Source organism: Rhinopithecus roxellana, chromosome 16 (assembly GCF_007565055.1).
Source record: "Rhinopithecus roxellana isolate Shanxi Qingling chromosome 16, ASM756505v1, whole genome shotgun sequence".
NCBI lineage: Eukaryota > Metazoa > Chordata > Mammalia > Primates > Cercopithecidae > Rhinopithecus > Rhinopithecus roxellana.
The window spans coordinates 100,117,593-100,143,292 of record NC_044564.1 but is presented as its reverse complement, the minus strand read 5'-3'; the positions used below and the strand labels follow the sequence as shown (position 1 = coordinate 100,143,292).

Below are 25,700 nucleotides of genomic sequence, written 5' to 3'. Positions count from 1 at the left end.
ACAGGCGCCCGCCATCTCGCCCGGCTAATTTTTTGTATTTTTTTTTTAGTAGAGACGGGGTTTCACCATGTTAGCCAGGATGATCTCGATCTCCTGACCTCGTGATCCGCCCGTCTCGGCCTCCCAAAGTGCTGGGATTACAGGCTTGAGCCACCGCGCCCGGCCTATTTTCTTAATATCTGTCTTGCTTCTAGAGTTTAAGAACCATGAAGACCAAAACTATCTCTGTTCCTACTATAAATACAAGCCTAGCATGGATTTTGCCACACAACAGGTGCTCAGTAATTACTTGCTGAATAAATTAATTTCGGGTGCACATTTTTCAACTGGGCCACTCAGAGTCAGAAATCAAACTGGAGTCCGGGTGCTGTTGCTCACGCCTGTAATCCCAACACTTTGGTAGGCCAAAGTGGGCGGGTAGGAGTTTGAGACAAGCCTGGGAAACATGGTGAAACCCCATCTCTACAAATTAAAAAAATTGACTGGGTGTGGTAGCACTCATGCATGTTGTCCCAGCTACTCAGGAAACTGAAGTAGGAGGATTGTTGGAGCCTGGGAGGTTGAGGCTGCAGTGAGCCAAGATCATGTCACTGTACTTCAGCCTGGGCAAGAGTGAGACACTGTCTCAAAATAAATAAATAAATATATACATACATACATACATACATACATACATAAATAAATAAATAAAATTGACCAGGCATGGTAGCTCATGCCTGTAATCCCAGCACTTTGGGAGGCCGAGGCAGGTGGATCATTTGAAGTCAGAAGTTTGATACCAGCCTGAGCAACATGGTGAAACCCTGTCTCTACTTTAAAAAATACAAAAATTAGCTGGGTGTGGTGGTAGGTGCCTACAGTCCCAGTTACTTGGGAGGCTGAGGTAGGAGAATTACTTGAACCCAGGAGGTGGAGGCTGCAGTGAACTGAGATTGTGCCATTGCACTCTAGTCTGGGCGACAGGGAGACTTCGTTTCATATGTGTGTGTGTGCATATACACATATATATACACACACACACACACACATATATCAAGTTGGGTTTGCTGAGATGTCATATCTAAACTATATGATTAAAAATATCAAAAGTATTGATATACACTAATAAATATTATGAACCAAAAGTACACAAATGAAACAAATTATTAGAATTTAACTAGGAAGGTCAAAGTAGCAACTGTAACCTACGACTAGTGTTTTTATGGCACAGTCATCAGGAAACCGTTTCTTCCTCTCAGAACTATCACATTTGCCAACAATTTGATATTCTGATATTCCAGGTAGCTGGGCCTCAGGAAGGCAATGTACAGTGCAGGCTAGGGAGTGGTAAGTGGGACCCTCAGAACACGGAATAAATCTCTAACCGTGTAGGAAGGGTTTGAACTGTTAACCTAACTTGCAAACATCAGCTGCTTTCAGAATCACCTGGTCTAATCTACCATAATTTTTTTTCATGGCAGTTGCTTTTCCATGTCATCACTGCTTTCTGCATTGAGAAATTAACAACTAGGCATGTTTTCCTGCCCTGCAGATGGATGGGCATTCATCAATATACTTCTCAAATGTCTTCTACTTGACAAGTTGGGTTTTACAGAAGTCAACTGCAAACCACTTAGTGACCTCACCCTCCACACACTCTACAAATGTCCCTGATCATAAAACCTGAACATCAGTGGTGTGGCCATTAAAAATAAAGCATCAAAAAACCCTTGCATGCATACAAAATGGGAGGCTGCACTGTCAGAGCTCCCTATAGCCCAAGTGTGGTCCCTCCTTACACGGGGCTGCCACTGTACTGGGTTTAATACAGTGGGTCTGCGACACCATTAATTTTGCCTGTTCCTCTCCCCTCCCCCATCTGTGCTCTCTTTCATTTCCTCCTCATAAATATGAAGAACGTATTCCCAATCCTTGTTGAGCAAATGATTCATGCCAAAAGCCCAATATGCACTGACTCAGGGTATTTATATTGTCTCTGGTAGCCAGTATTTGCTAGTATACTGTAATTATTTTTGACAACCTTGCATTTAAGGTAGCCACAGATAACCAACTTAATATTCAAATGTTCATAAATCCTTCTGTTTAATATCCTCCCTACCTAATATATGTACATTATTATTACAGGTAATGCAGAAAGTACAGGGCATGAAAAGTGCAATTAATCTCGATCCTTCCCCAGGAAGCAATGTCACTCCAAAGCCAGGTTTCTGTATTAATAGCATTACTGGGGGAAAGGAATTTAGGTTCCAAAGGAGTCTCCCAAAACTCCTACATTGGGAGTCTCAAGTCACCTAATTAAGAATCTGTCCAGTCTTGAGATCCCACATCTCTCCTTTACAGCTGTAAAAAATGATGCTCTGCAAAGTCTTGGTTTGGACTACAGGACCAGCATAGACTGGCTCTAACAGATTAAAATATTCTGATTCCTCCTCCACTCCTGAGCTGGCAAGTGGGCCCCTGCCAACTGCTGGAACTCGATCGTTTGGATCCCACTATTGGATCCATTCATTCTTTTTCTAAAAACAGTATGCACCACGCACCTATCTCCTTCACTGCTTCAAAAGCGAGATAGAGGCTTTTCACACTGCCCTTGTCCTCTTCTTACATCCCTTCATCACACCCAAGAAAAATCTTTTTAATGTTCAACACATGTTGACGAAATCAACGGGTTTTCTTTAATACACTTACCCATGACACTCACTGCTAACAAGCCCCAGTGACTTCTCTTTGTCACATTCAGACCTGTCACTGTCCCCACTCCAAGGGATGCAGGGACTCTGCTAGCCTAGGTACCAACACCCCATAGTGTTTTTGATTTCATGCAATGAAAACAAAAACAAAAAATGATCACAGAGATCATGGCTGTCCTCAGGCCAGTTTTAACTGAAGCCTCTTCGGCCTCTACTCATTTTTAAGTGAAGTCTCTACTCAGCCTTCAGCCCATTCCTGGGCGCCTCAGGCTGCTCAGCGCGCTGGGGGACCTGCAGGGACTCATTATAAGCTCACAGTGCCCTTGTCCACTCTTTAGCCCTGCCACCTTCCTGGTATTTAAAATACACTCAAAAGCCCGAATTGAAAAGACTTCCAGACTTTTGTGTCAAGATTTTCCCTGACTCCATTATAAACTCTGTACTTTACGATGAGCATATATTGCTCTTGTAATTAGGGGAAAAAAATAAAGCAACGACTTTTCTCCCAGTCCTGTTCAGAATAATTCTCCTACCAAAGAATTAACGACAAACAACAGGAATAGGTGGCAGAAAAGAGTACAAGCCAGAGAGCCACATGATGGTCGACATTCAGAAAACACCAAGGGGACACGCAAGGACCCTGTGATGGGACCCTGGGCCTGCGGGGCCAGGTGGCAGAGACGAGGACTAAGGCTTTCCCCCTTTCATGCTGTTGAATGAGTATGTTTGTTGTCTGGGTTCAGTTTTTTTTTTTTAACTGCAAATAAATATTACTTTTATAATATAATTTATATAAATAAATCAATAAAAATATTCCCCAAAATAAAATTTACATGACAAAGAGACAATAACATATGGCCAAAAATAAAACGTTAGCCCTGAAAATGAAAATCCCAACTCCTCCCTATTTGGGGCTGGGGAAGAGAAGTAACCTTGAACAAGCATGTCACCTCTTGGATCTCGGTTTCTTCAATGGAAAGGAACTTCCACTTATAGAGATTATCTGGGGACAGAATGAGGTGCCCAGGGCAGGCCTTGTACAGAGTAGATACTCACCAAAACTATTTCCTTTTTTTTCTAAGCCATCTATTAAAATACCTTATTAGATGTTAAAAAAAAAAAAAAAAAAAAAAAAACAACCTTAGTAGGTGTCTTTAAAGTTTCCTAATTTACAGGTGCGAGTACTTTAAAAAAAAAAAAAAAAAACCATAGTAAGAGAAATCTGCATGAGTGGATACTTACCTACAAAAATAATGAAATGCAATATGTCACACAGAGACTCAGAGAGGAAACGTCACTGTGGAAGCAAAGGCATGATGTCTGTGGATGGGGTGGAGTCACAGGGACCCTCCCTGAGCCAGGCTGCCTTTGCTGGCCAGCATTAAAACCCGCTCCACTGGAGAATTCTCACTGCTGCACTATCCTGTGATTTGTTGCTTGGAGGAAAGGTAGGCAAATGAGAGCTGGGAGAGAAATTTCCTGGTTTCCTTTTGAGAACACAATTTAATGGAATTCACGGTACACTTGGGTACGTGGTTAATAATACTGTTAATAAATGAAACACAGTGCTGGCTGCTGATTCTACCCAGTTCACTAAAACCACAGATAAATTAATATGGCAATGAAAATAAACCACAACGACAACAAAATGAGGAAATTCCAAACAGGAATGTAAATTACTTGTGCTCACTCAGCAAATGGAAACTACAACTAGACTTACATTTTCTTTGGAAAATGATCTTGTGAAACATAGGTATCTGGTAACCTTGGATTTAAATAAGCCGTCTTTCCAGAGGTCAGCATCCACACCATCTGCTGTCTGTGCAACCTACACCGGAGAGACAGAGAAAAGGATCGCAGGTAAGGTAAGAAGGAACCGAAGGTGTGTGTGGGCCACTTCTTCCGTGCCTGTTCTAATTAACACCAGCCTGGGATCTCCCGGCATCTCATTAGTTCATTTCACTAGGCACTGGGATGAGATTTTCCAAAAAGGGAAAAGGGAGAGTGTGAAAAATACAGCTTCTAAAAATACTGTCCCTGGGGAAGCCATTGATTAAAGACACCCTGACAGAAATGGCTCTAATGAGAAAAGAGCAACTTTTGTCATAATGGACCAAGAAGGGATTGGCTAAGTCAGCACATTAAGTGGCTATTACCACTTACTCGGGGGCGCAGTGGGGGAATGGTGCAGGGTGAAGAAAGGAGTCCAGTGGGTGTGATGAACCACCTGTGGGGGCGCTGTCTGTGGAGAGGGTGACACAGCCTCCTGCTCTAGGGCCCTGGGGCCAGCTGGGTGCTTCAGTCAATGGGATTCTCCTCCGGACTGGGCAGGAGGGAGGCCAGAGACATTTCACTCCACCCTGCGTCCTCTCGGTACAAGCCTGAGAGTGGTGTTCAAGGTCAGAAACTGGATCAGGATATAGAAAAACAAAACAAGACTCACTGGGTTCCCTGTTTCTAGTCTCCATAAGAAGTCATTTTCTCATCTGCAGCTGTAGAAATTCTCTACTAGGAAGTGTCTGAGAATGACGCCAGCCAGACTTGATCTGAGTATCGAAGCCCCTGTGACCTAGACTGGGGCTGGGTGGGGGATATTCACATGAAAGACCAGGCTTTGTGGGACAGAGTGCAAAGGAGATGGAGAGGAGGAGGAGAAGGCTAGAAGAAGGTGGTGCTTTCTTCCTGTTTCTTTCCAGACTGCTCTGTGAATCGCTGGGCAGGGCTTGGTCTGCTTTCTGACTCAGCCTCCCTGTGAGAGTATGAATCAACCTTGCACACCTTCCTTTAAGCACCGCAAAGAGGGGCATCCAGGAAGACTGAGGAGCCGCGACCATTTTGGGATAAACCCTGCAGGAGGTCTCTGAGCAGTTCACTTTCTGACTCCTTCTGGGTTGTCCTTTTGAGCTTTAGACTTTGGGATCCAGTCCTTGACCTGACAAGCTCCTGCCCATCCTGACAAACCGCTGGAAGTGCCTCCATTCTTCACACAAAACTGCCCCGATTCAGCCCCATCCTGCACACTGACTGCAGGCTCTACGTGGGCCCCACAGCACATGGATGGCCTCTGCCTGTCACACGCTCAAGGCAGAGGCGGGAGCCAGGACCCCAGCCAGTGGGCTCAGGCTCCTCAGGACATTCCTGGAGCCCACCACAGCCACGCTCTCTGAGGCTGCCTCAGAAAAATCAAAAGGCCAGGAGGCAAAAGAAAAAAAAAATCCTTATTTCTCAAACCAAACAATTGTAAATTAGCAAATATAACAACAGGAAAAGAAAGGCCCTTATGATAAAGATGCAAATATATTTGACCTGAAAGCTGAAGGAGGAATGGTATGGGGATAATTTTAGGAACTATTTGCTCCAAGTATGTCACCCCCACAGATAGAAACAGGATGGAATGGGGGTCAGGCCTTGTGAGCATTTTTTCCCATAATGGTCACACATACAGTTTCTCGGGAAACATGAGATTTAAGGCAGTGGTCCCAGCTCCTACATACCAAGGACCCCCATGCTCATTTTCTCCCATGGATTCCATGTTTTGAAAGATTTTTGTCTCCCAACGCACTTTTTACTGTATTTCCTCAATTCTAGGAAGCAGTCATTTGGGGAACACCCCTTCACACAAGAAAGGCATAGTACCATATCCAAACACATGCATCTGTTTTAAGATGCATCCCAATTTCAGAACCACTAAAATGTAAAAATAAAAGATGCTCTAAACAAAGGGAATAAGGGGACCTACATGATCTCTCTATAATAAATGCATACTTTCTGAAAATCCTTCAAAAACAGAAACTGTCTGCAGGACACTCCAAGGCTGTGGAACCACAAGCTGCCTTGGAAGAGAGGGAGCTGTGTCTTTAACCTTCCAAGAGACAAGGGAGTCTAGAAGGGCTTGTTTGGATATCTGGAAATGCTAGGGAGGGGTGGTGTGCATTCTAACCTAAGGCTAGAAAGGTCTCCAGGACTTGCCAGTGATGGTTCTCTCCACCCACCACACTGCTAGAGTTGTCCTTTTTCACAGTGAGAAATGAAAACGTAATGGGGGAAGCTGGCAGTGTGGGCCCCTCTGTTTGAGCCCGTGCTTCACTGTTTGGGCAGTTAGAGCCCCCCAGTTCTTGTCTGAGAAGCATTTAAAAAGGATGACCAAAGGCCCAGCTTTGACTTGGGCCAAAACTCATTTGTGATGAGGTGGAAGTGTGTAAAGGTATAATGAGGGGCCCAGGGAGGTAAGGTGGGAAGAATGAGAGAGAGAGGGAGAGAGAGAACCTCCCCTAACCTCCAAGGAAGGCGGTGCTGGGCAGAGAAGGGCTCTGGAACAGTCCCGGAGGTCTGGATGGTTCAGGGACCCACAGGACCAGGTACTGGATGAGGAGTGAGATGTGAGTTCCTGGCTCCTTGAGAGCACTGGGAAGGCGGCCCTGGTGGAACAAGGAGGGTATTTCTGGCCTGTCTTTCCTGCAGCAACAAGATGTACCCAGAGGCTTCTCCCCAACCCAGTCACATAAAGGTGCCTAATAACCTAAATTCTTCCCATCCCAAGTCAGGAGAGCTAATGATCTGCAAGACAAACGATCTATCTATGCGGCTGAAGTCACAGTGCCAAGAGGAGCCCTCACACCTGACTCAAGGCAGGGTCTACCTGACGGTGCCCACGCCCTCCTGGTGGCACTGCAGAAGCTTACAAACTCAGCAGTCAGCCTCAGGTCCCAGCATCAGGAAGCTGCGGGGAGGTGGGGTGTGGGGTAGAGGACCAAATGCTTTGCGTGCAGTATGAGCAGCATGGAATTCAGAGGCGGACCTGAACTTGAGATCCAATAGCTTAAACCAGTCCTGTCCTCCTCTTCAAAGTGGACACGCTGCCTTTCCCTGTGGGCATCACTGCCAGGGACACAGGAGACCACGAACATGCAAAGTGCCCGCCTTAGTGCATGAGCACTCCAAAGACAGCGCTAATGTTTCTAAACCAAAAAAGAGGGCATCTGCTCCGGCGAACCAAGCCTTGAAAGTGATGTCAGGCCACATCAGGATTCAGAAAGTCCTCAGTTGTCCCGGGGGCTCAGCGCCAATCTCTGGGACCAAATCTGGTCTTTCCAAACACAAATGATATACTTGTACGAGGAACATCTGCCCTCCCCCTGCTATCCCACCCTGGACTATAAGCTTCACAAGGACAACGGCAGTGCCTGTTCTGCTTGCCATTTTACCCCCTGTGCCAAGCACAATGCCTGACACGGATGGGTTCCATCAAACCTTGTTGAAAGAATAAATGAACGAGTCAACTCTGCAATCAGGGCAGTGTGAAAGCCACATACCCTGCCAGCTACCCAAGTAAGGTCATGGGAAGTTTTTCAAATGAAATTTCCAGGATTTAATCCATTGAGCTGAGTGACTCCCCTTCAAAACCACCACTCTGAGGCACACAGCCATTTCAGCACAGAGGCCGCCTACTCTTTTGGTTATCTTGTGTGTTTGCTGCCTTGTTCCCAAGACAATTCGATGTCTGCTGACTGCAGAACCTTCAGAGTCTGTTACAGGGCCTCATATACACATGTGCACACGTGCACGCACACACATGCTCTTGCACACTCACACTCACACATTCTCACAACCTCTCTCCTAGCATTTCTTCCCCGGGAGTAGGAGCCGTCTCTGAGGGGGAGCAGGAGGGCCCCAGGGCTAGGCAGTGGCGGACTGTACACACGGTTTATCTCTCTTCCTGCCAGGATTCTTCTAAACCAACAATCAAATGGAGAGTGCAGAAGCCTCCGCAATGAAGGGGGAAACGGGAGAGGCAGCACAAAGGCCTGGTGCTGTGGAAGGCAGAAGGAAAGGGATTTAGCCAGTGGAGGGGTTGTGACCTAAGGGGCCCATGGGAGCTGATACTGAGCAGAGGCCGAGGATCCAGAATCACCAGACACCACTGGGGTAGGGGCAGGGGAGCAAGTGCAAGTTTAGGGCTGAACTGGGTGGACTGAAACATGTTCATAAACAAAGTGGTTAGACTCCCAGGTGCCCACCCCCGTTTCAGGTGTATTTTCTGCAGAAAGGAACCCAGCACGGGCTCAGGACTCTAGAACACTGGCAGGTGGGGAAGGAGGTTGGAGGTCGGGAGGAGGTGCGGGAGGAGGTGCAATTCAGAGTGGAAACGACGGTAACTGAGTAACCATGCGTGCACACTGAATGGCAATGGCAGGCCCCTCCCTGCCACCCGCGCTTACCCTCCTTCTTGCTTCCAACCGCCTCCCCTGAACACTGGACACTGAGAGCTTTGTCTCTGGAGAGCGCCAGGGTGGACCAGCCCATGATCCCTGAGCCAGCTCCCTGCTCGTCGCCCCACTGTGTAGCACACCAGCCAGCAGACCCCCCACCCACAGGGCTCCAGCCCATGAGCTGGTGCCTCCATCTTAAATCCCAACCCACAACAAAGAGTCACCAGGCACTGGGGACAGGCTCAGACATGACAGAAGGGCCCAAAATAGAAAAAAGGGAGCTTGAAGGAAGCACAGAGAATAGGGGGAAACAGTGCCGGCTCAGGACAGAGAACGCAGTTTGTAATTAAATCCTCAGAGGGACGAGGGAATAGACTGCAAATACCAAACAAGGACAGACAGTATTATGAAAACCTTTTTAACAAGGAACAATTTGAGGACAATATAAAGAGATTAGAAATTGTAAACACTGGCAGAGAAAGCTGAGAAAATCTTCCAGAAGGTAAAGTACAAAGATGAAGAGATCAATTATAGGAATGAGAACTGAAGGGTCCAAGACAACATCCAGCTAACAAAAAGTTTCAGAAAGAACTTTTCAAATAAAAAACAGAGGGGAGGGGGAGCCTCTGTGTTAAAGAGGTCCTGAGTGTCTCTACAAAGTGGATGAAAAAGACCCACTCCAAAACGAAAGAACAGAGAATCCCACCACACTGGGGATAAAGGAACCACCTTAAATACTTGCAGAGAAAGACAACGGGTCACATACAAAGGAACGGGAATCATTTTGCATCAGGCTTCCCAACGACAACACTGGAAACTAAAAGACAAGATAACAATGTCTTCAAAATTCTGAGGAACTCTGGAATTCCATACCTAAGCCCACTATCGATTAAGTGTGAGGGTAGAATAAAGACCTTTGCTGATGTGCAAGGACTTAAAAAGTTTATCTCCCAGGGGCCCTTTCTAAGGAAGCTACTGGAGGATGCATCAGCAGAACCCAGGATTAAATCAATAAAGAGGAAACCATAAACTCCAGGAAACAGAACCCACACAGCACAGCAGCCAGGCGACAGCAGCACGCCCAGGCCCAGACTGGGAAAGGAAGAGACGTCAGGGCAGCAACCTCTGGGGAGGAGGGGATGTGGAGGGAAGAGCATTTAGAACTGCACTTTCGCGTTCGAAAGAGATAGGGATGGGCATGTGACAACCGCCTCAGAGCATTTAGAACAATGAAAACAATGCACCTAAGGCTATTTGATCAAAAAAAAAAGAATCAATTTAAAACTTAAAAAGACATTTTTAAGAATGTACTGTGAAAATCAATAGGCACCTGGACAACTCCTCAAATGAATGAAACAAGTTTGATTAATTCCAAGAAAAAATAAAAGGTTGTATGAGAAAGAACACACACTCCTAATATGTTACTTGATTCAGTGGTACCCAATGTCTGCATTGTAATCTATGTGAACACTGAGCATTAATCCACCAAAAATTGTGATAATGCCTAATGGGAGGAGTTTATAAGAGAAGAAAATAATCAAGAAATAAGGAATATAATAAAATTATTTAGAAATATGAAGATAAAGTACTAGAGGGAAAAAAATCTTAAAAAGTGGAAAGTAAATGCCTCTGGGAAATAAAAAAGTGAAGGTGGGGAGACAGGGCAGGGGCTGCTATATTTTCTTATGAGCGCTCTGATTTTTTAAACTGTGCATGCAGGCAGCACTTGGTTAAAGTAAAAGCAAAAAAGAAATATCTCACGGAAGATAGTATGATAATTTGTTATTTCTTTTAGGCAAGCTGCCGCTATTGCTGCCATCAGGGACGTGACTAGCAATGCAACATAATCTCACTCCTAGTTAGCTTGTTAGTGTGTTCCCAAGTGGGTGACAATGTCCAAAGCTGCAAGTCCAGCTGATTCCAACCTTCCCCACTGCTAGAGTTCATCAGAACTCAACATGCAGATGCCTGGAGGCGGAGCTGCAGCACCCAGGGAGTCCCTGGGATGGTGGCTGCCAGTGCTGCAGAACCGACACAGGGCTCTACAAACCCTTTACTCACACAGCCCAGGTCTCTGATTGCTTTCAGTAGCTTGAGTTCAGAGGTCACATTCTGGACCACTGTGCAGCAGTCACAGAGGATGATGTGCGTTCAGGAGGCCCTGAACAGCCCACTGGACAGTGGGACTGGCTACCTGCGGCTGGCCTGTAAGACATGCTCACTGTAAAATGACCTCTGACGTTAAATGTGAGCAGTCTCCCTGGTTTAAGGGATTCCCTTAATCCCTGAAAGATCTGGGGGCCAGGGGCCTGGGGAACAGCTACTGTGAAGACCCTAGGGTAGAAATAAAGTTGTTGTATTAAAGGGACAGAAAATGGGGCTCTGTAACTGGAGCCTGGTAAGACAGGGTAAGTGTTATTGATATGTTTATTGAGGCTCAGTTTATAAAGGCAAGAGTGGGCGATGATAAATTTCTAATGATTAGAGGACATCCTCACAATAGAAGACTTAACAGCCATTTGAAACAACTTTGTACACATACACATACTAACATGGAAAGTTCAGGAGAAAGAGTAAGTTACAACATGGTTTATAAAGTACAATCCTATATTTTGTTTTCAAAACAATTATCTGTATAGAAAAGGATCTAGGCAAATATAAAGCAAAGCATTAACCACTGTTTGGCTCTGCACAGTTGAGATTATGAGTATTTTTAATGTTCTTTTTTTCCCCTGCATTTCTGCTTTTTTGGTAATGAGCATATATAGCTTTTATAAGAAAAATAATTGTAAATACTTCATTTGATGGGGTGAAAAATAAAAATCCGCTGGATTTAAACTTGAGAAGCACTTTGTAAATCAGCTGTCCAACTAAGCCACCTAAAGAGGAGCTGTGCAGTCAATCATTTCAACCGTTAGAGGTTTTCCAACGTTGGAATTGAGTGCTCCTTGCCAAAGAGAAACTCTCAAAAGACAAGCTAACCACCAATTTCATCAATCTGTTTACACCCCGGTGTTTCAAAAGAGCCCACCCACAACTCAAAGGTGTACTCAGCAGACAGAGAGCAATGAAAGCGGCCAGGAAATCCTGCAGACATTCCAAAGGAAATATCTGGCTGACACGATGAACGAGAATGAAGTTCAAAGGCCTCTGGGTATGTTAGATCATCAACAGTGGAAACACACGCACTTGGCCCAGGCCAGACAGCAGCCAACTGTGAGCCACTTAAACTCAATAAGAGCAGGGTGGGCATAGCAGAGGCAAGGAGCCTATCCAACCATCCGTGGACTCCCTAACAGGTGGTGTGCCCAAGATGCTTTCTACAAATATCAAGTGAAAGGAAGAGGCATTTAACTAATGCAGTGAAGAGTGCAGGAACTCTCAATTGTTTTTTGGTTCTGATTTTATTTGCAACATTTTCTTATACTTTCAGCTGAAATGTCTCATTTTTTTAGCAAAAGAAATGAAAAGCATAAACCTGTTCCCTGAGACCAATGCATCTCCCTCAGTCTCCAGGTGGTCCTCTCCACTCACGGGGCACAGGGACACAGCGGACCACCCAGCCCTGTTGGCCTTGCACCCCTCTGGGCCTCCTGATACTGTACCCCCTCTCCACTCTAGTTCTCCTTCCTCAGACAGGTCTTTCCTAACTGTGCCCCACCATTTCCGGTCTCCCTGCCTTTGCTCATGTTGCTACCTCTCCCATCTGTCTTGTTGAAATGTTCTCATTATTTAGGGCCTGGCTGAAAGAACCTGCCACTCTACAACCTCCCTGATGATCCCAGCAGGCAAGAACTTGGATTTCTGGAGTTGGGTAGATTCGAGTTCAAGTCCCAGCTCTGCCACTTACATACTAGGCTTTTCCAAAGTCACTCTTTTACTCTCTGAGCCTCACCTAAAGATGACAATAGAAATAATATCTACCTCATAGGATTATTTGTAAGCATTAAATGAGAGAAAGCACAAAAAGCAGTTAACCACAATGAGATACCACTTTAGAACCACTACGGTAGCTACAATTAAAAGGACAGGCAATCCAAATGTTGGCAAGGACATGGACGAGCTCTCCGCACTGCTGGTGGGATTGTAACAGGGTGCAGCCACTTTGGAAAACAGTCTGGAAGTTCTTCAAAATGTTAGACATGGAGTTAGCATATGACCCAGCAATTCTAATCCTAGGTATATACCCAAGAGAAATGAAAACAAGCGTCTACATAGAAACTTGCACTCAAACGTTCCCATGACAGCATGTTGTTTTCTTAATTACCAAAACGAGGAAATAATCCAAACGTTCATCAACTGATAAAAATGTGGCATAGCCATACAATGAAATAGTATTCTGTCATAAAAGGAATGATGTACTGATGCATAATGCAACTTAGATGAACCCTGAAAACAGTTTGCTAAGTAAAATAAGATAGACACAAAAGACCACATATTACATTATTTTGTTTATATGAAAAGTCTAGAAATGGAAAATCCTTAGAGACAGAAAGTGGACTGGTGCTGCCAGGGGCTGGGGGCAGGAAGAGTTGATGGAGAGAATGGCTAATGAGTGGAGGGTTCTTTAGGGGGTGACGACAATGTTCAAAATTAGGCACCAGTGACAATTGTGCAACTCTGTGGCTATACTAAAAACCAATGGACTGTATTCTCTTAATAAGTGAATTTTGTAGTGTATGAATTATATCTCAATAAAGCTATTAATATTTCTAGAAGTACTTAGCATAAGGCCTGGCACATGGCAGACACTCAAAAAATGTTAACTACTTACTATTATCTCTGGTTCTTAAAGTAAAGATCTTACCTTATTCATGGAACATTTTTCTGAGTTCCTAGCCCCATGCCTTGTTTATAGTACACAATTAGATATTTGCTAAATGACTGATTGAACCATTGAACCATGAAAAAAATGTACGGTATGAAAAATACACTAAGACTGAAGCCTGGTACATCTAAGACTACACAAGATAGCCCTTTCCTCATTCTACCTGTGGCACAGGTGCCTTGGCCACACCAGGCATAGAAGGGATGGCTTTCTGAGGCTGGGCAAGGAGGCAGAAAGTAGATCTCGATTCCCAGTAAAAGCCCCTGAAGAGGCTTGGCTCTGCACCTCCTGATGGAGCCAGGCAGGGAAGACAGTTCTGTGGGAGGCATACGAGACAGGAAATGGGAGATACATGCAGGCAGGGCACCTGGCCGCATCGGAGCAGGTATGTCCTCCTTGTTCCAGGTCATCAGGAGGGAGGCTCTGGGCCAGAAGAGCTCCCATTTCTGTCACACCCAGACGGCCAAGCTATGACACGGCCCTGGACCTCCACAGGCCTGCAGAGAGCAGCATCTGCAGCCGAGAGGTTGCCTCATGGCTGGTCCTCACCCAGGGGAAGGCCGGCTCCTCTCAGCCACAGGACACCTGGTCTACCATGGCACTGCCAGTGACACATCAGTGGCTGAAGTAGGGACTAGTCAATTAATAGTACCCAGACACCTGATTGTCACTACACAGGAAAAACTAAGTTGAGCCCTACCTCAATTTGTCAAAAACAAATTCTTGATGGATTAAAGATGAAATGTGAAAAGCAAAACTTCCAAACTTTGAGGAAAAAAAATGTGGAGTATATTTATGTTTTAATAGAGAGAATTATTAAAGAAATAGATGGACATGTACAAAACCATCTATAAAAGAATAGGCTGATGAATCTTGCTACCCTAAAAATGAAAACTTGGATGCTACAAAGGACACAAGTCGCAAAGTAAAAAGAGAAGCCTTAGACTGGGAGCAGTGCACAGTGACAACGGATTAACATCCAAAATAAGGAAATAAAAAACCCCTCTAGGCTGGGCACAGGGGCTCATGCCTGTCATCCCAGTACTTTGGGAGGTCAGGGCGGGCGGATCACTTGAGGTCAGGAGTTCAAGACCAGCCTTGCCAATATGCTGAAACCCAGTCTCTATTAAAAATAGAAAAATTAGGGGGCGTGGTGGTGGGTGCCTGTAATTCCAGCTACTCGGGAGGCTGAGGCAGGAGAATCACTTGAACCGGGAGGCAGAAGTTGCAATGAGTCGAGATGGCGCCACTGCACTCCAGCCTAGGGGACAGAGTGAGACTCTGGAAAAAAAAAAAAAGCCCCTACCAAGCAATAAGAAAAAGACATTACCCACAAGCAAAATGGCAGTGCTTGGCCATTCACGGCAAATCACTGACCAAACCGCAAATGTCTAAAAAAATGAGTGCAGTATAAACCTGAACCTCCTGCACTGCCACTTCAGAGGGCACATGACTATATCCAGAAAGGAGAAAATGACTGGCAATTCTATTCCTAACTTGTTCCCTAGAGAAATCCTTAGCATAGAGACAAAAGGATATTATTTACAACATTGTTTACAGTATTGCATTATAGAAAATGACCCAAATCCTCGCCAACATAAGAATGAATAACTAAGTTATAGTATATTCATGGAATATAATTCTATACCCTTTGAAAATACATGAACTAGAGCTGTATCAGCAGGGAAAAATATCTCAAGAACACTGCTAAGAAAAAAAACCACGTTGGCTGGGCACGGTAGCTTATGCCTGTAATCCCAGCACTTTAGGAGGCCCAAGCAGGCGGATCACCTGAGGTCAGAAGTTTGAGACCAGCCTGACCAACATGAAGAAACCCCATCTTTACTAAAAATACAACATTAGCCAGGTGTGGTGGCATGTGCCTATAATCCCAGCTACTCGGGAGGCTGAGGCAGGAGAATCGTTTGAACCTGGAAGGCAGAGGTTGCAGTGACCTGAGATTGCACCACTGCACTCCAGCCTGGGCAACAAGAGCGAAAATCTGTCAAAAACAAACGAAAACAACAACAAAAAAAAACACTCCATGTTGAAAAATACATATAAGTGTGACATATATCCCACATAGGATATTACCTATATAAAGTGTGAAAACATGGAAAGATATCTAGGAATGAAAAACACCAAACTCAGAGCAGTAGAGACTGTGGAAAGGAAGGAGGCGTGGGCCTGGGGGGGTACATGGGCATCAGTAATGTTTTCTTTTATTAAAGAAGAAATCTGACAGAAATTTGGTGAAACATCAAGACTTGGAAGAGCTGCATGGTGGATACATGGGCATTCTGCTACATTGTTCTCTATACTTTTCTATATATTTGGAATATTTTGTCATGTAACTTTTTAATTTTAAAAATCAGATAATAGACCTTAAGAAGAAATTTTTTTTTCCCCAAATCTCACAAATGTGCATAAGGAATGGAGTTGCTACAGGCAATACAAGTCACCCAGTGAAATTTAAATTTCAGACAAACAACAAATACTTTTTTTAATTAAAAAATTTTTCAAAATGTTCATCCTGTATTTTTATTTGCTAAATCCAACACCCTTAATAAGGAGGCATGCACTAAAAGCTTTGTTCAGTGAAAAACTGAAGGTAAAAGAACTACTGGCTGAGCAGCAGAAGGCTCCTGTGGCCCTCACCCAACCAGGGAGCATCACACACCCGTTAACAAGAGTGTGGAGGGTCTACACACACAAGTCTAGAAAGATCTATATGACACGTGTACATCTTTCATAAAAATAAAGCATGAGCTGATGGCATGATCTAATTTATATTAAAAACACAAATTACAACGATATATTTCTGTAAGTCATTTACATAAAAATGCAGAGAAAAAAGTCAGGAAGAAAAATGAGCAAACTGGTGTGGTTGAAAGGTACTTAAGCTTTGGCTGTTACTATTTAATTTTTTTTTAGATAAAAGATATTCTTCTGTTCCTTATTTAATTAAAAACAAATACTTTTTTTGGTGAAAAGAAAAACATAAGTCTAGAAAGATACTTGCAAACTGTCAACGAGATGTATTGGCATTAGAGGAAAAAAGAAGGGTAATATTTTCACTCTTTGGTTGATAGAATTCTATATGATTTAGATTTTCTGAGATGAGTTTTGATAATTTTTTAAATGTCATGCAATATTTTAAAACAAAATTTTTAAAGACAAGGTTTTCCAACCCTCGCTCTACCACAGTATCCAGGGAGTTCAAGATAATCTCATTATGGAGGGTGCATCTGCCGATCAGGGAAGGAAGAAAAAGCAAAGCAGGGCAGGGCTCCAAAGCCTCTTCCTGGCTGGAATTTGGGATAACAATGTTTGCTCCAAATCACCCAATACAGCCTCCCAGGCCAGCAGCATGCAGAGTTGAAAACATGGGCCTTGATACTAGACAGATGTGATTCAATTCCTGGGTTCACCAACCAGTAGTGGCTGTGTGGCCTTGGCTAACCTCTCTGAGCCTTGGCTTTTGTCTCTATAAATGGAAACAATAGGTCCTAGCTCATACAGTTGTAGTTACAGCACCAAAGAAAGTGCTTTGGTCAGTACACAGTAATCACTTAATCAATGCTAAGTATTGGTGTTGCATCGGAAACCACTGCTTCCCTTCCACACCTAGATATGCAGGCGGGCCTGGCATCAAATAAAGCCCTCCCCAGCATGGGCCATCATCACTAGGCTGCAATTCATCTCTTCAGGCCACAAGTCTTTCCTTCTCTTTCAGCAGACATTCACTAGGCATTTATGATATGTAAGGCACTCCCTCCTCTCCCTTCGAGGATGGCTCCCAGGTGAGCTGAATCAGGAGCGAGGACGCAGGGAAGAGAGCCACGCAGAGGCAGGAGACCTGGGTTTGACCTCCACTCAGCCACACCCTTGAGCTCTTGGAGGCTTTGCTTTCTTACTTGTAAAACAAGATTGCAATAGTAACTTGCAATAGTAACTTGGCAGGGTTATTGTGTGAAATAAATACTGTGTGTGGAAGCAACTAGTGCAGGGGCAGACACAGTATGGATATTTGGTGTCACCAGAAGTGTCAGACAGAATCACCTCAGAGGCCTTTTGAACTTCATTCCGTTCATCGTGTCAGCCAGATATTTCCTTTGGAATGTCTGCAGGATTTCCTGGCCGCTTTCATTGCTCTCTGTCTGCTGGGGCAGGCACATCCCTAGAACACAGGACAGAAAAGGCCAGGGTGTGGGTCCTCCCTGGCATGTGTGGGAAGCGTGGGGTTGGCTGGACCACTGGCCACAGGTGAGAGAGAGATAGCAGACCATACGACCACAGAGATCTGGTAGGAGCTGGAACCTGGGAGGCCGCAGGGCAGGTGCTGTCTTAGGACCTGCCCCATCCTAGGGAGCAAGAGGGGAAGCATGGCTGGAGAGCCCTGGGCAGGAGGGAGAAATTCTCAGAGTTGCATTTACAGGAGAAACCTGGAGCCGAGATGGGAGGCACCAGACTGCTTAGAAGAAACTACCCGTGTCAAGAAATGTGAGGACCTCATCCAGTTGGTAGCAGAGACAGAAGAGGAGGATGAAAAGATAAAGAAGTGCCTGATGGGGTGCTGGCAGGCAGGGCTGGCAGAGAACCCTTGGGAGGATTCTGGCTTCTGTCTCGTGGGAACACTTGGAAGAAAGGTAGTTGTGGGTTGGGTCTTCTATTGGGAGTGGTAAGGAAACAGAAGAAGAGTTCGGTTTGGGAATATTCAGGTTGAGGTATCAGCCAGTCAAGATTTGTGGGCTTGTCCAGCAAGCTGGTGGAAATGGAGGCCCGGTGCTATGGAGAGCACAGGCTGGCTGCGTGCCATCAGAAGCTCAGCACCTGGCAGGGCTGGACGCCAAGTGAGAGAAGAGTGCTCAGTGCAGGGGGCTGGCTGGGTGGGAGCTGGGCAGGGCGCACAGTGAGGGAGAGGCTACTACAAGAAAGGGGGTCAGAGAGGAACAAAGCTGAATGCAGCTGAAATCAAATGGAAGCAATGCAGTATTTTAGGAAAGAAGGACTACAGAAGAATATCCGATGATCTAAGAAAATACTGCAAAAATACACTAAGAAAATATGATGCAATAATAAGCAGATTATAAAATTTATATAAATAGAATCCCATTACTGCTAAAACACACACACACACACACACACAAACTAAAAGAGAGTTAAAGTGTGAACAACAGTTTTCCTGAGTTGTAGGATTACAGGTTGCTTTTATGTTCTTCCTTGTGCTTTTTAACATCTTCTACATAGTCTAGAGTGAACATGTACTAGTTCTGCATTCAGAAAACGAATATATTAAGGAAGGAGGAAATTGGTCAACAATAACCAAATTTGAGATGAGGTCGAGAAGAATAAGGATTAGGAAAGAGCCACTGAGTTAGACAATTTAGGAATTGAGGGTGAGTGGGGATAATGAAGAGGAGATGGCAAGCAGGGACGATTTTGGGGAGTAGGGCATCCAAAGATGGTAGCTGGAGCAGCTAGTGAGATGAAGGGAGGGTGGCGGAGGCAGCATCTGCTAAGAACAGAAGGGACAGGGGCATGTCTTCGTGGAAAGGAAGACATAGAGAAGGGGGAGAGACTGACAGCACAATGGGGGGAGGGAATTCCAAGCAAAAGCCAGGCAGAAAGATGTGGAAATGAGAACTCACCTACTGGGATTAACCTTGGGAAGGAAGAGGACACTGGAGGGTGCTCCAATCTCTGCTACCCCTGTTTTCATTTTAATTCTTCAGTCTGGGTCTGTAAATTCCACGTAGGTAAGTGCTACATCCAACCATTTACCACTCAGTTTGCAGTACCCAGTACAGGCCAGTGGTGGGGGCTTTGCTAATAAATAAAAGCTTCTCGCTTCCTCTGCTCCATCTCTAAAGTTTGATGAAATCTCCCTTTGGACCCAGGAAAGTGGGTTTATAAAATGAGCATGCCAGCTGATTTAGAGAAACAATAGAAAGGCATATTAATAAGCAACTGCACAGTCTGGAGGCTGGGTGCAGTGGTTCATGCCTATAATCCCAGCATTTTGGGAGGTCAAGGCAGGCGGATCATCTGAGGTCAGGAGTTTGAGACCAGCCTGGCCAACATGGTGAAATCCCGTCTCTACAAAAATGCAAAAAACACAAAAATTATCTGGGCATGATGGCGGATGCCTATAATCCCAGCTACTAGGGAGGCTGAGATAGGAGAATCACTTGAACCTGGGAGACAGAGGTTGCATTGAGCTGAGATTTTGCCATTGCACTCCAGCCTGGGCAACAGAGTGAGACTCTGTCTCTTAAAAAAAAAAAAAAAAAAAAAAAGACACTTTGGGAGGCTGAGGCGGGTGGATCATGAGGTCAGGAGATGGAGACCATCCTGGCTAACACAGTGAAACCCCGTCTCTAATTAAAAAAAAAAAAAAAAAAAAAAAAGGCCTGGGCGCGGTGGCTCAAGCCTGTAATCCCAGCACTTTGGGAGGCCGAGACGGGCGGATCACGAGGTCAGGAGATCGAGACCATTCTGGCTAACACGGTGAAACCCCGTCTCTACTAAAAATACAAAAAAAAAAAATTAGCCGGGCGAGGTGGCGGGTGCCTGTGGTCCCAGCTACTCGGGAGGCTGAGGCAGGAGAATGGCGGGAACCCGGGAGGCGGAGCTTGCAGTGAGCTGAGATCCGGCCACTGCACTCCAGCCTGGGTGGCAGAGCGAGACTCCGTCTCAAAAAAAAAAAAAAAAAAAAAAAAAAATTAGCCGGGCGTGGTGGTGGGCACCTGTGGTTCCAGCTACTTGGGAAGCTGAGGCAGGAGAACAGCATGAACCCGGGAGGCGGAGCTTGCAGTGAGCGGAGATTGTGCCACTGTACTCCAGCCTGGGCAACAGAGCAAGACTCCGTCTCAAAACAAAACAAAACAAACAAACAAAAGAACAAGAAGGGAGGAGTTTTTCTATCAAGCCAAATCAATTAACCTCAAGGTGGGTCCAAACCTAAGACACAATTCCTGAATGCAATTCAAGAAGGCTATGAAAGCAAGGGGTCTAAGGTAAAGTGGCAACATCTTTGATAAAATACACTGTGTTTGCCTTAGCTAGGGCCCTAGCAGGATGTGATTAGTAGTGAAAACTAGTGATCCAGCCAAAACTTCAGCAGCCCCGTGCACACTCCCACCCATGGTGCTGGCTCCACCTCTGCCCTAGAGTGGGGAGTGCAGCCTCCTCTGGCGCCAGCCAACTCAGACTGCAAGGCCTGGCTCTGGGCTTCTTGCTGGTTTTAACAAAGGGGCCCTGAAAGAGACCCATCAAGACAAGGAGGGCAGGAAGAGTTAAAGCGATGGGATTTAAGAGAAGACAAGTTGAACTCGCGCCGTTCATGAGTCATGCCCAATGACAGGAGGCAAGAAAGGAAAGGAGATAAACTGGTCCTCATGCCTAAGTCACTCTTCTTATTTACTCTATTACTCAGCTCTCAAACCACATTGCCAGCTGTAACTGCATTTCAATTCATGTTTAACACAAACATAACTTAGCTGGATGTTGGCATCCAATATCCCAGACACAGAAAGGCAAAACAGAAAGGAGCCAGCTAATTCAATTCAATAAATGTCCTGTGCATGCTGGTGGAGAATGTGTGCACCAGGCCCTGTGCTGGGTACTGGGGGTACAGCTATGCGAAAGGCACAGCTCCGTGGCCTCCTCCTCATGGGGCTCAGTACACAGGGAAGTAATTAAAGAGTGGTAACTGTAATTAAACTGTACCTAAAGAGTGGTAAGCACAGCAATGGAGGAAAAAGGTGCTATCGAAACACACAGAACCAGAACATAATTCCACGGGGAGAGGAACAGCGGGCACGCACGAAAGCACAGAGGCAAGGATGGGCACAGCACCTCTGAGGAACTGTGTACAGTTCAGCGGGGCCAGAATGAGAACACAAAAAGTAGGGAAGGAGAAAATCTAAACAAGTCTCAGATGCCAGTGAAGTCCATCCACTGGATAGACACTTACTGAGTGCTAGGTGCTCAGCACTTGGTGGTAAGTAAAACAACGAATTTGCCTTTATGTCTAAAACCAGAGAGCCAGAGGACAATTCTAAGCAGGTGAGTAACCTCGTTTTTCGGAAAGTTTCCATTGGCAACAGTTCAGGGAAAACCGGAGAAGATTAGAATGGAGTTAGGGAGATGCACTAGAAGACAATCCAATAGGCCTCAAGAAAGGAGCGTGGAGAACAGAGTGAATGTGTATTTGCTTAGCCCACAGGTCAATCACTTCTTACATTCTTCCCCAATCACCTGCCACTCCCCCCACACATGGTAGAATTCGTAATCACATAATTTCCCATCATATACACCTTATAAGTTTGTCATCCTAAACCATAATCTAAAGGGTCATGGAACAGCCAGGAAACAAGGGACGGAATTAGAAACAAGAATTCAATGAGGTTGTTGAATGTAAGATAAATATATTTTTAAAACATTAATTTTCTTTTTTTTTTTTCTTGTTTTTTTTTTGAGACCGAGTCTTACTCTGTCACCCAGGCTAGAGTTCAATGGTGTAATCTCGGCTCACTGCAACCTCCATCTCCTGGGTTAAAGCAACTCTCCTGCCTCAGCCCCCTGAGTAGCTGGGATTACAGGCACCTGCCACTACACTTGGCTAATTTTTTGTATTTTTAGTAGAGACAGGGTTTCACCATGTTGACCAGGCTGGTTTTGAACTCCTGACCTCAGGGGATACGCCCACCTTGGCCTCCCAAAGTGCTGGGATTACAAGTGTAAGCCACCACGCCTGGCCAAAAATTAATTTTCTTTTATGCAAAACATGTAAACTATACCAATAACCATTTTAAAAACTAAAATGAGGTGGGGGAACCAGTACAAGTTACATTAGCAAGGTCAATTGTCAAGGTTAAATTAGCTCTGTAAAACAAATGATGACGTTTCCAATCTTTTTTCAAAGCTTTAGGATAGTTTGTATCATGTAAAAATTAACTGTTCCTTGATAATTTGAGAAAATGTTACTTTAAAGCAGTTTGGGCCTAGTGCTTTTGTTGCAAATAATTCTCTAACAATATTTCCAATTCTTCCTTGGATACAGGCTTTTTAGGATTTCTTCTTAGATAACAGTAGAAATTATCTAACTCATCAGGATTTTCAATTTTAGTCAAACATGGCTATACATAAGAGCCACACATCATCTTCTTTTGTATTTTGAATTCTTACTTTCTTTTCAAACAAATTTCCTCTCTTATATATTCTTACTATGATTGCCAGATTTTATCTTTCGTTTACAAACTTTTTTTTTTTTTTTTTGAGACAGAGTTCGCTCTGTGCCTGGATGCAGTGGCCGGATTCACTACTGCAAGCTCGCTTGGTTTCCCATTTCTGCCTACTCCGGATGTACGATTAGGCGCCCTGCCACCAGAATTTTTCTTTTATTAGAGACGGTTTTCAGTGTTAGCAAGATGGTCCGATTCTGACCTGGATCCGCCCTCTCGCTCCAAGTTGGGATTAAGCTTACCACCGCGCCGCAAGATCAATTCTTACATCCCCCTCCTTTCTCTTACTTTTAATTTCTGATTTTATCTTTGTTATTTCCTTCCATGTGTTATTCTTAGCTGTTTAAGCTGTGGGACAATATCAAGTGGTTCAATATACATGTTACTGGAGTCTCAGAAAGGGAGAAGTGAACAAGAAATACTTTAATAATAAACAGAATGTTACAAATTTGATGAAAACTATAAACCCACAAATTCAAGAAGATCAATGACCCTTGAGCAGAATAAACATTAAGAAAACTACACCAAGGTATATCATAATCAAAATGCTTAAAACCAGTGATAAAAAGAAAATCTTCAAGACAGCCTAAGACCCCCTATGTACAGAGAAACAAAGGTAAGAATGACAGCAGACTTCTCATAAGAAGCAATGCAAGCCATAAGATAATGAAGCAACACCTTTTTTTTTTTTTTTTCATAGTTTCACTCTCTTGCTCAGGCTGGAGTGCAGTGATGCAATGACAGCTCACTGCAGCCTTGACTTCCTAGGCTCAGGTGATTCTCCCACCTCAACCTCCTGAGCCGCTGGGATTACAGGTGTGCACCATCACGCTCTTCTAATATTTTGTATTTGTAGCAACAATTTTAAAGTACTGAAAGAAAATGCCAACTTAGATTTCTATACCCAAGGCAAACATCCTTCAAAAACAAAGACAAAATAAAGACTTTGTTCATACAAACAAAAGCTGAGACAATACATCACCAACAAACCAACACTATGAGAAATGTTCAAAAAAGTTCCTCAGGCTGAAGGAAAATTATATCAGATGAAAATGCAGATCTACACAAAGCAATGAAGAGCACTAGAAATAGTACCATAGGGATAACTATAAAAGACTATGTTATTATTTTTAAGTCTAAGATAATAAAATTTTAAAGCAAAAATGATAACAATGTATTGTGGAGTTTATGACATATACAGAAAAAAATGTATGCCAACAATAGCACAAGGGCCAGAAGAGGAGCAATAAACATCCTGTTCTTACACAACACATGAAGTTGTGTATTACTTAAAAACAGACTGTGATAAGTTAAAGATACGTGGTATAAACTCAAAAGCAACTACTGAGAAACAACAACAACAAGAAATAGAACTGGTAAGCCAACAGAGGAAATAAAAAGAGATAAAAATAATTAATAAAAAATATGTTGGACAAATAGGAAAAGGGGGAAAAACAACAGATGGGAAAAAATAAACAAAGAGTAAGATTAGTACATTTAAACCCAACCACATCAATAATCATGCAAAACGTAAACGGCCTAAACACCCCAATTAAAAGGAAGAAATTGTCAGCCTAGATAATATGATGTCGACAAGAAACCCACTTCAAATATAAAGACACAGATAGGTTCAAAGCAAAAGGATGGAAAAGAATATTTCATGCCAACACAAATCAAAAGAAAGCTGTAGTGGCTATACTAACATATGACAAAGCCGATTTCAGAGAAAGGAATATTAACAGAGATAAAGAGGGTCACTTAATAATAACGAAGGTGTCCATTAATCATGAGGACATATCATTCCTTAATGTTTATGCAACTAATGACTGAACACCAAACTACAGGAAACAAAAACTTACTAGCACTGAGAAAAATTAGACTAATCCACAATTAGAGTCAGAGATTTTAATACCCTTCTCTTAATAATTGATAGAACAAATTGAGAGAAAATCAGTAATAATACAGAAAACTTGAACAATACTATCAGCCAACTTGACCTAATTGACATTTGTAGGACACTCAACTGCAACAAAAGAAGAATATACATTCTTTTCAAGTGTATGTGGAACATTCACTAAGATGGATCACAGTCTAGGCTGAAGTCAATGATCACAGCTTGCAGGACCAAATCCAGCCTGCAGCCTGTTTGCATACAGACTATAAATTACAGATAGTTTTATATTTTTTCAAGAGTTGAAAACATAATAATATACAATGGAGATCATATAGCTCACAAAGCTTAAAATATATATTATCTGGCCCTCTACAGAAAAGTTTGCTGACTCATGTTGTGAGCCATAAAACTATGTTCTCTGGCCACATGGAATGTATTCTTAGTAACAGAAACATATCCAGAAGTCCCCAAATACATGGAAACAAAAAACCATACATCTTAATAATTTATGGATCAAAAAAGAGATCAGAAGAGAAATTAGATAGCATTGTGAATGGAATAAAATTATATATGACACAACGAAATTTGAGGGATGCAGCTAATTCAGAGTTTAGAGGGAAATTCATAGCATTAAATGCTTATGTTAGAAAAGAAGAAAGGTCTCAAATCAATGACCAAAACTTCCACCTTAAAAAACTAGAACATTTAACCCAAAGTAAGCAGAAGACAATTTTAAAAAGTAAAAACAATAAAGTTAAAACAAAAACAAGAGAAAGGGTCAATAAAACCAAAAGCTGGTTCTTTGAGAAGATTGATTAAATTGATAAAACT

The 25,700-nt window shown here is 43.7% G+C and overlaps 1 protein-coding gene across 2 annotated transcripts in view; it reads right to left on the bottom strand.

Moving 5' to 3' along the window:
• MVB12B (multivesicular body subunit 12B) overlaps nt 1-25,700 on the bottom strand; it is a 181,282-nt gene that overhangs the window by 121,833 nt on the left and 33,749 nt on the right. For both annotated transcript variants that reach the window (XM_030920156.1, XM_010365875.2), the window contains exon 3: nt 4,411-4,518. In XM_030920156.1, the coding sequence (XP_030776016.1) occupies nt 4,411-4,518 (108 nt within the window). The remainder of the gene's footprint in view (nt 1-4,410; nt 4,519-25,700) is intronic.